We start from the raw sequence: 11,475 nt of genomic DNA, 5'->3' as shown, positions 1-11,475 counted from the left end.
TTTTTCAAAGAGCTCCTTTAATTCCACTACCAATTAAAGTTGTTAGATTATATATGTATGGTTATGATGTACACTGAGCTTTATGTTGGATCCTTCGAGAATGTTCTTTCAAACGTACATTTGTTTAAATATTCACCCAATAAATCTTGAGGGCAATAAAATGTTGCTGCCTAATGTCAGTTTCCATCCAGAGTATATGGATCTCCACATGAAAACACTGCAAACTCTAATCACTACTGTTTTGATCTAGCCTGTCCCTGTGAATGCTGAACAGACCGTTCATGGCACTAGATAAGTGTTTTGGGCTCCACCTGCTGGACCCATGAAGCTTTAGTGTTCAGTACGTGACTGTGTGGTTTTAGAAAACAGATTAAATCAGCTGAGTTGGGAACAAACTGTTGTTCCCAACAGTACTGATGGACAAAGATATATGTAAAAATTATTCACCATGACTTCAGCAGAGCAGCTTTCAGTTCATTTCAAACCAGGAATGAAGATGGCTACACACAGAGACTCTTGGTAAATGCTACTGGCTGGCCCATACCTCTGATGCAGTCTCAGACTGAAATCATTCCATTTACAGAGGAAGGCTTACTCAGAATCTATGGGAACATCTTAGTAATTCTTATTGTGTACATTTCATGAACCAAGGATGGAATGTTGGCTAATATTCAAAGCAGGAAGAAACAATGAACCATTTTGTGACTTAGATCTGTTTACTCTTCAAACTCGCTTGGCAACGGGGGGCGGGAGGGTTGGAGGGGGTGTGACACTATAGTTCCCAAGTACATTTGACTGTCACAAGGCTTGACTGTTATATCAGTTGACCCTTCATATAACATCACTGATGATCAAGATGTGAACCGCCACCTAAATAAACCCACTTTGGGATTGGAGCCTAAAAAAAATTACTTAAAATTTTACTAGTAATTCTTCCCTGCTAATGATATTTATAAATCTAAGAATTATGTATATATGTTATTCATGTTATAATATTCAGGGCAGAATTAAGAATATTCTTTAAATTCTAAAAAACAAACAAACAAACAAAAACCACTTTATACAGTAAACTCTTGATTCACCAGAATTTTCAGAGCATGGAGAATTCTAGTTACTTGAGGTTTCAGTGTAATTAAGGATTAAGGAATAAAAAAGAAACAACACTTCAAACTATATCCTACTTCCCTTCCTTTCTTTCTCTCCCTTTACCTCTTTCCACATTTCTCTCTTTTTTGTCTTTTTAAAATAAGTTTATCTTTTTTCTGTGCTGTCAAAAATAGTAATATGGTGACCTTAAAGTTTTTGGTGGCTTAGATATCATAATTCTTCAGATTTATTATCATGCTATCTTTGTAGAGCAGGGGAGACCTAGGGGGAAACTGGAGTATTTACCTTCCCCCACCCCCCATTTCCCATTCTCAGAGAGGAGGAACGAGTTTGTCATTTCCCCCTATTCTTTTTGGAGTTGTACAGCTATGACCTGGTGGCTTAAACTATGGTGAAATTATCCCTCCATGCCAAAAACCTATAGCATTCCAGAGTTCAGAGTAGGAGATGTGTGTGTGTGTGTGTGTGTGTGTGTGTGTGTGTGTGTGTACACTCTCCAAATTATTATATATACATATATATTCCAGAGACAGTGTAGGCCTTGTTGATTTTTCTTTGTTATTTTAGACAAACTGCAGATTTTGACTTATTTTCTCAATATCCACTCACTCTCAACCTGGAAAAGAGGGCAAAGCAAAACTCAAAATCGCTTTTATTAGAGATTCTGGTTACTTGTGTTCTTGATAATCAAACTTGCATTGTAAATGGCACAAAAGCCACCCTTCAAAGAAACAAAAAGAATGAATTCAATTAAAACACACACACACACACACACACACACACGCAAATGGCTGCACGTGCAGAGGTGGCGTCTCTGGCGGCCATCAGGCTCTGTTCTGCATTGTCTGCTCTCGTCCCCCTGTGTCCTAGGTATGCAGGGAGTTCCAGCGAGGAAACTGTGCCCGAGGAGAGACCGACTGCCGCTTTGCACACCCCGCAGACAGCACAATGATCGACACAAATGACAACACCGTAACCGTTTGTATGGATTACATAAAGGGGCGTTGCATGAGGGAGAAATGCAAATATTTTCACCCTCCTGCACACTTGCAGGCCAAAATCAAAGCTGCGCAGCACCAAGCCAACCAAGCCGCGGTGGCCGCCCAGGCAGCTGCAGCCGCGGCCACAGTCATGGTAAGTGGGGTGCGCCCGCCGTGCACCTTCCTCTCCCCAAGAGCCCGCGGGCTCCCAGCGCCTGGGCCCTGGCGCTCTCCACAACAGCTGGGAAATAGGGAAGGCTGCTATTCCTGCTGCTCCGCTGCCTAAGTTCTGTTGTTCTCCCCCTTTGTTTTGTTTTCCCCTCCCTCCCTTCTTCAGCACAATAAGTAAATCCCTCAGGTGCAGGTAACCAAGGGCAGGTGCCAGCGCCCTCCCCCAGGACCAGTTCTGCTGTCACAGGCTGGGGTTCTTCCTCAGAGAGGGGCTCCAGGGCCTCCTGCTGAACAGGAAGGTGGGCACTGGCACTTAAGAGAGTGGGAAACAGCAATAGACCACAGCCCTTCTGAGAGCAGACCCTGGAGCAGAGAAGTAGCAACAGGTGACCAGTCAATGACTGATTCTTCCCTATTCCCATTGTTTTCCTCTTTCCTTTTAGTTATCACAGGGGCCAAGGGATTTGCTGCAAACGTTCTCTCCCTAAATGAAATTTTACGCAGAACACCAAGTCATGAGAGAGATGAAAATGGAGCTGTACTGGCTGGTGCTTAAAAAATAAATGAGTAATTAAATAAAATAAAAATAAATAAATAAATAAATAAATAAATAAATAAATAAATGCCTGTAACCCAGCCTCCAGAACTTGAGTCACTTTCCTGTCCCTTAAAGACCAACAGGCACCTCATCATCAGTACTTGAGGGCCTGTCACAGCCCCAGACTCCCAGGCCCAACCCTGGGCCCCACCCCAGATTTTAAAATTCAAATATTAGGTGTTTTGTGTGCACATTAACATTTGAGGAGCACCACCTGCCTAGACCACTGATTCTCAAACTTGGCTATATTTTGAAATTACCTGAGGGGTCTTGAAAAGTTCAAACATCAGTCCCTTCCCCCAAAGTTATTTAACTGGTCTGGATGTGGCCTGGGCAGTTGCTTTTTTAAAAACTAATTCTGATGTGCAGCAAAGTTTAAGAACCACTGGACGAAGTTGTAGAAGGTTCTAATAAATTTGTGTTCATGTGAGATCTCTGGCTTATCAGAAGTCTGTTTGAATACATGCTTCTCTTGGTATATCAGCTCCATTCTCTAAGACCAGTTCCTCTATACAATGCTGACCATGGTTTGCACACCTTACATCTCTGAAGGAACAGTGTACCTACTATATATAAATGGTAGATGACCTGGGTTAATGGGGATAAAAGAAGAAATGGCCACTTACACAAAAAGGTCATTCTTCAGCCTACTATCTTTAAATCAAGACTGTATTATTGTGCCTTTCTGCGCATTCTCATGTCCTATATTCATCAAGACACGTAGATGTTATTGGAGTGAATGTCAGTATGTTTAGTTACCATAGTTTCCTGGATTGTTACATTGTGCCCAAATTTGGAATTCCATCATTTCAGGGAATCTTGCAGCAGCATCAAAGATAACCCAAAGGAATGTAGTTTTAGATAAAAAGCCAGCTTCTTTCTGATAATGACATGAAAATGACTGAATCTGTCATATCTTTTTAGTGACGTGAGAGACTCATTAGAAACCAGCCTAGGTGCACTTGGATAAAGTCAAAGCATTCTTACTCTAGAATTTTCAAAATGGGAAAATAAGCCAGACAGAACTTCTCTTTGGTAAAATGAAGAGTATCTGATCTTCAAGAAAGCAGTCCTGCTTTGCACACAAAAATGGGGCTACATGGGGAGATACCTATTTTGTACAACATGTACAGGAACTTTGAATTCCACCCTGCTTGTTCACTTCCTTTTGTTCCATGTTAAAGTGGCAGCTCTCATTATTGTTGTCAGGGTTTCCTCACTCCCCAGATTTGCTTTTGGCTTGTAATACCTGACATGGGCCCTTAGTTTGCTTGCCTCAACCTGTAGCTGGATGATTTCTTGATCCAGTCCAAGTAAAACCTGGCTGCATGTGCACAAGCTGGAGAAGGCCCAGTGGGGGCAGAGGATAAAAATTATTGGTAAGGCCAGCAAGAATGAAAGCCAAGTGTCTGGCACATAGTAGGAGCTCAATTGAAGAGAACCTTTCTCTGCATAGGTGACTAAGGAAGTTCCCAAAATGTAGTGGGTTTGGTGATCTCTAAAGTCTGTTCTAATACTAAAGATCTTTCAATATTAGTAAATAACATCAGTCAAATAATATCCTCTACATCAGAACATCTGTGTCCTATAATGCTGTGTTATAACATGATTATTCATCCATACAGATTTCTAAATGCAATCTACTCATGTGCCTCAAAGTGTGAGCTGGGTGAGATATTACTATGTATGCTCGATTCTCCCAGAAGACAAGCTGTTTGCATCTAGTAAAGATAACCTACAATATGGAGTGGTAGAAAAGAAGTTGCTCATTATCCAGCTCAGTTTAGAGTTCTGGGTTTCTTTACATTTCTAGATTATTATAATTTCTATGAAAATTACATTTCAGAAAACTAAGATCAGAAAAAAAGAAAATGTGTACCTCCTGGAGAAATATTTAATATTTCCTTTTCTACTTGGGGACTTTATTAAATGATCCTTTCTTAAATCAAAATGTTGTTCATCAATATTCTTCTAATTAACATATCTAGTTAGCATAAAGATCAACCCAAGAGTGGGTGTGTTCTATAACTCCCAAGGACTGAAAAAGTGAAGGGAAGAATTGAGGTCAAAATGATCTTGAGTTTAGCCATCCAGTTAATGTTCTCAGTGCACTTGGAGAACAGGCTATGTAACCTTACATAGTTAGCACAGACTAATTTAAGCTAAAGAAAATGCATTATTTAGCAACATAAAACTATACAGGAATGAAAGAGTTTAAATAAAAGTGGTGTCATGGAAGCTACATAATGGAGAATTTACATTTGAGGAAAGAATATTCAGTATAAAGAAGCTTTCTTATTATGGAGCTTGTTGGTTTATAAAAATGTTCACAATTTTACTTTTAGAAAAATGATTTCATAATATTTGATGGCCTCTACTGAGACTGCCATCCAAAACATTTTCTCCATTGGCCATTCTAAATCTCTCCTAACCTATAGTCCTTTCCACTTTATTTCTAGCTCTTTCCCCACCCCATACCTCTTCTATGAAATAATTTCCTATCATTTCTATACTTTTAATCCTGAATCATCAAATGATGATAAACAACCCTTTATTTTCCAAGGAAAATATCATTTACTGTTTCCCACTTTGAGAGTTTAGTACTATTTCAACTTATTTCAAATGCCATAGTTTGAATTTAGAACTTTAGATATAATATTTATATTTGTTATACAAACCTTAGGGATTTACCTATTGTGCTAACCATTAAAAATGGGTACTTCATTTTTATTTGCATTGGAGCTATTCTTTTAAATTTGTTTATTTTCACAGAATTTCATCATCAAATTTTTAGATTTTTTACAATTACCAAGGAATAGAAAAAAAATTCATTGTGGTTTAAATCAATCAATATTTGTTATTATTTCAGCTGTTTAAATGAAACTGTCTGCCCAAAAGTATGATTATAGATACTATTTTACTTCTATTATTTCAAGCAGTACTTTGCCATTTTTTAGCTGTTAGTTACTTTTAGCTATTGTATTTGTTCTAGAGTTCCACATATCATTAACTGGGTTGGTCGCTAATTGTAGTTAAAAGTACAAGTAGAACTATTAAATATAAATTATTTTGATACCTGAAAACACTAAATACCTTTTTAAAAGGTATTTTATTAGTATAATCTGGTAAGTTGTTTGAGATAAATTGAATTCTAATTTCAAATATAGTGGAAAACTTAGAATGGATGATAAGTTAGTCATTAGAAACAGTACAATGGAATAAAAGAGAGAAATTTTAGAAACTTACTATTCAAATTCAAAACTTGTTAAATTTGGAACCTTATTCCAATCCATGCTAGCAGAGTGAAGAGAAGAATTGAGACAATTATCCACATGATTCAGACAAAAAATTAAGATCCAAACCCAAACAGTTTTGCCGAAATAATCTTGTGTTTGAATATTTTTTTGCCTGAATTTTTTTTGTCTCAGTTTGCCACTTCATTTTGTTAGGCTAGATCTTCATTAAAAATTATTTTTATGCAATTTAAGATATTATATTTTTTTTACTTGGGTCCTATGTATTTCGTACATTGATTATTTCATATTTGAAAACTAACTTATCAGAAGTTCTTCAATCCTATGGCCCTTAAAAGTTTTGCTTTTTTTTTTCTGAAGCAATATAAAAAATGCTTATGGTGTGTATGCAAGCTGCTGTTTTGATTAACTTTCCTGAATTTCAAACATCTATATTTTACTCTCTTATATGCTTTTAACTAAGGTATAGTAGATGCATTTTTGCTTCAATACTAATTTAAGGTGTAATATTCATTTCTTTAGAGAACATTTTTGTTGTTGTGCATGCCTAGTGTTTTGTACGTTGTATATTGCATTCAGAATATTTTTTTCCTTCTCACCTATCCACAATGCAATGCCGTTCCCATGATGCACCTCTGCTTGCTGTTTACCTGTATGTTAATTCGCTTGAATCCCATTGGCCCACTGCCATCATGTGCTCGCTGCCTGTTATTAAAAGACTCAGTCGACTGCCAAAGCAATGAAGCGACCTCTCGAAGCATCTGTAGACCTGGTACTTTGACCTTTCACCTTTCGCTTTGCATGTAGCCTTTCAGAGAACCATCTGAGATTTGTATTACTTGTAAAATATTGGTTGCAAAAAATCATTATTATTAATTAATTAAAAATTCAATAAGGTGTTTAGCCATCTCATTTTCATATATAATATGTAAAATAAATCAATCCTAACAAATGTTAATACCTTTTCCAAAGGAGTAAAGCAAATTTAAATTACTTGGCTCATAAAATGTTCATTATAATTTTTATTAACATTTAAATTCAAGAAATGATCATTTAGTTAAAGAAAAAAATAGAATTAATGATAACACAAATGCTTCTTTCCTTCCTTAGAATAGTTTAACTCATTTAAAAAGCTGGAGCCATTTTTTGTTGTTGTTGCTTGATAGTTTTTCTTTTCCTTAGTTGAGATGCTACTGTTTTGGATTACAGAAATCATGCTTTCGCTCTCAATAACAAATTCTCACTCATTCGACATTGCCGCTGTTTAAATTAAGGTGCATGGCACAGGCATCTCCTTAGCTGTCATTTAAAAAAAAATGTTGCAATTGATGATCTCTGTGGACACTGAAATTGTATTTATTTTGAGCTATACATATCATATCCGATTCTTCACTTATAGGCCTTTCCACCTGGTGCTCTTCATCCTTTACCAAAGAGACAAGCACTTGAAAAAAGCAACGGTGCCAGCACGGTCTTTAATCCCAGCGTCTTGCACTACCAGCAGGCTCTAACCAGTGCACAGTTGCAGCAACACACGGCATTTATTCCAACAGGTATGTGCCCTGACCGTTCCAAGTCCTGTGTCTGTGTGCCCTTCCGGTCATGTGCTTTCTTCTCATTCCTTTAAGCTGTTTGGTGGCATCTAATTTTCTTTTAAAGGTACAATAAATACAGCCTGAAACTCATCATTGTCCTTGCTATCTATATATATTTACCTTGCTTGGAATGATAGCTATGGACTGTTAGGATTCTAAAGCCAAATATTTTATACAGTTAAGTGACAGATTAAACCCATGAGAAGCAAATAGCCTAAGCCTTTTGGTTTCTTGTATTTACACATGTTGTGTAAAATTGTTTATGTAAATAAGACCTTCTATGTGTGACAATTGAAATGTGTCATTAACCCTGAATGACTTTAAAAAAAAGCAATTCCTGTAAATACTAACCTTTTATTTTCTATTCCTATTCAGAGCACTAAAAAATGAGGCTATTCAAATTAAAGCAATCCTCTATTCATATTTTTACATCCATTCTATCTCTTTCACCACTCTTCTCAACTTCCACCAAGTTTACAATATAGAGAGCCAATGCCTGATAATATTAGATACTAAGATGCATTAACTCTATCATTGCACTAAAAGATGAATCATTTTAATCATAGAATCTTGAAGTTAAAAGATTATTAGTGACCTCCTCATCCAGTTGATTGTTTTACAGATGAGAAAACTGAGGTGCCCCCCCCCCCCCAAAATGTGAAGTGACTTCCCAAGATGGCACAACTAATGAAAAAAAGACCTAAAACCTAGTTTTCCTATGATCAGTCCAATATACATGACATGGCACTTCCTGGGTCTCCATATTTGGAGGCCAGAGAGTCCTCCTTTAAAGCTTGGTATAAACCATCAAATATAAGTGAAGGAACAAAAGTACAATTCATGCCAACCCTCCTCCATTTCTTACCCCCCTCCCCGACCACAGACTTACATACACCATACACAAACACAAGGAGCCACCATAAATTGACTGTGGTTTTGACCTGTAATCTGTGTTAGAATCAGAAGCAGGAATAATATTCTCATAATATTTTCTAGAGTGTCAGAAAACAAACAAACAAACAAACAAAACACAAACCAGAGAATGACTTAAGCGTTAGTGAGAAGACTGTCCATTGTGTTCTTAGTTTCAAAGTCAAAATTTTCATCCCATGATAGTAACTTAAAGGTAAATGTAGATGAGTAACAATTTTACCAAAAAGAGTTTGTTGATCCTAATCCATGTGGTTGGACTTTTCAGGTTTATTATCTATTCCCTTAAATCTCATAGTATATCAAGAGTTAACATAGGAGGGAGTTGAATAAATATTTCTATGTATTCTTTGTATAAAATTTATACTTTGAAATGAATTAAAACCTGTTATAACAATATATTTTATAGTAAAAATATAAATTACAAGTAGAATGGTTCTTAGTATTTACTTTTCTTATTTTAGTTCTGCTCTACTCTTAAAAAAATGTTCATAGACCTGTAGTCAGTCTTTAAGTCAATATGTATTAGGGCTTCACTTTTGTTCTATTACAATCTTAATTAGTGCCATTTCAGTGCAGTTATAGCACAGCAGTATTTGTACATGTAATCCATTGGATATGACATGTTTGTAAAATAATTACTAGAAGGTAAACTTACCTCAAGGTCCTGTGTGATTTCTACAAATGTCTTATTTTATAGACCCCATCGCTAGATATTTTAGGAGAAAAAAATAAGGAAGCATATACTGAGGATGAAAACATAAAAAGACAAATCTGTTTCTGAAGACTGGATGATAATGCCACTAGCATTTCCTGGGCATGTCTATATAAATCCTGGAGCTAAGACATGCAAAAGACTGAAGCCCTCTAATTCATATTTAACACTTCAATTCCATAATGACTGATTTGCTAAAGCACTGAAAGAATGCTCATTTTAAAATGGTTCACCTGGACACCATTTAAAGACTTCAAAAGCAAGAATGAATATCATCCCTTATGCAATGACTTGATTATTATTAATGAAATGAATTGCATTGAGGACCAATAGGCTGAACTGGCTGCTATGGTTGTGCACTTCTGCCCTCTGCTGGATTCTTTAAGAACTGTTCAAGTGTGTCCAGCAACCCTCACTTGAGTGGACTTTTGGAAGCCAAGTTCATTTAATTCTGTGAATTATAAATGTTTCAATTATATTAATATCATAGTAAACAAACATGTGGATCTCATTTTCTGAAATAGTATTTCAACTTCTAAGAAGTTTTCACATGTTTCTCTTAAAGGATGAAAGATAAAATAATTTTATCACAAAGGAATTAGCATAATCTTCCCCCCGCCCCCACTTAAATGCATAACATAAATTTCAGTGTTTATTTTGCCTCTAGTTTTTATTTTAGGCTTTCTTTCTCACAAATCACATTTTCAGCCTAATTTTAAAATGATAATGATAATGCTCATTGTTAATCATTGTTTGAAACCACTGCAAATTAAGTGATGGTGTTCAAATGTATTTTTTGGGACTTAGTAGATGTTGGGCCCATTATTTTTAAACTGACACATTTTGATTTTTTTAATAAATACTTTAACAATTGTCATAAATATGAAACAAAAAGCATTTTATGTTCTCCCGGAGGTTGCCCTTTACAGACAGGTCATTCATAGTGAAGTTTTTGATGTGCTACTAAAATTCTCCCATTGACACAATGTGAATTTGGATTTCAGAAATTCTGCCTTCAATCTTTGGAGATATTAACGTAAAATATTATGCAAAATATGAAATTCTTCTCCCAAACCTGCTAATATAATTATCACCATGGTTGATGCCCTAGCATATTTTCAGTGGGTGGGAGTTTTCCTTTTTTTGCTTTTTTTCCTTTTTTGATAGAGTTTATTTTAGTAGTTACACTTTTCCTTTGCTATATTAGGAAAGTGGCAAAACCACACACATTTACAAAAATAGCAGCATATAGTTCTTGGCATTTCTCTGACAGGTTTATTCTGAGTTACTGTAAGTGTTCTTATAGATATTATCACATATTCTTCAAGATAGTTCTGCCAGTGCCAGGCATAATTATTTGCATTTTGCAGATGGAAAAACTGAGGCTGTGTCTATGCTGCAAAGTGGGATATATAATTAATGGAATTATCCAGACAATTCTGACTCACAGATTCTAGAGTTGAAATATTTGTGCAACTGAAGCGGAAAACATTTGAGGCTTTGTTGATAAGAATTAGTGCCTTTGCAGAATTCTTCAGCCAGTGAGAACAAAGATGACCCACTAACTCCCACCTTGATTTATTTCATTATATTGAAAATATAGAATAAGTAGAACATGGAACAGTGCTAGCACAAATGTTGCCTAGTGATCAGAAACCATAATGTTACATAAGGTTATCACATATCTTCATGAAAGATTGTCAGTATATAGCAGAAACTATATATAAAACCACAGCAAATTTTATATATCCTATTCAAGTTGGTAAAACAGTTATTGAACACATAATGTGCTCTGGGTTCTAGAACCAATAATGGGAATACAAATAAGTTCAGAACCTGACAAAAACGAAATATAAGGCAAAGCATGGGCTTCGTTAGGATATGAGCAAAGCTATTTAAGAGTGAAGGAGAAAAAGGCATGTGCTGTGACTGGTTGACAAAGGATGTGGAGAAAGAAAGTCTTTCCATAGGAGAACTTTGCTTAGCACTTTATAAGGAAGATTTAACTAATGAGGGAAGAGCATCCCTGATAGGGGGGAATCGCATGGGTTGGGCAGAGTGTATTGAGAAATAGCAAGTAGTCCATTGTAGCTGTAATGTAAAGTACATAAGGGACTGTGGATTG

The 11,475-nt window shown here is 36.1% G+C and overlaps 1 protein-coding gene across 8 annotated transcripts in view; it reads left to right on the top strand.

Moving 5' to 3' along the window:
• MBNL2 (muscleblind like splicing regulator 2) overlaps window positions 1–11,475 on the top strand; it is a 162,981-nt gene that overhangs the window by 119,913 nt on the left and 31,593 nt on the right. For 4 of the 8 annotated variants that reach the window (XM_080661698.1, XM_080661700.1, XM_080661696.1 and 1 more), the window contains exons 5-7: window positions 1,978–2,241; window positions 6,829–6,882; window positions 7,510–7,663. In XM_080661698.1, the coding sequence (XP_080517824.1) occupies window positions 1,978–2,241; window positions 6,829–6,882; window positions 7,510–7,663 (472 nt within the window). The remainder of the gene's footprint in view (window positions 1–1,977; window positions 2,242–6,828; window positions 6,883–7,509; window positions 7,664–11,475) is intronic. The other 4 variants (XM_080661702.1, XM_080661703.1, XM_080661699.1 and 1 more) reach the window with 1 other exon arrangement.

The sequence above is a fragment of the Plecotus auritus genome, assembly GCF_963455305.1.
Source record: "Plecotus auritus genome assembly, chromosome: 3".
NCBI classification, from domain to species: Eukaryota; Metazoa; Chordata; class Mammalia; order Chiroptera; family Vespertilionidae; genus Plecotus; species Plecotus auritus.
This window is presented reverse-complemented; position numbering and strand designations above follow the sequence as displayed.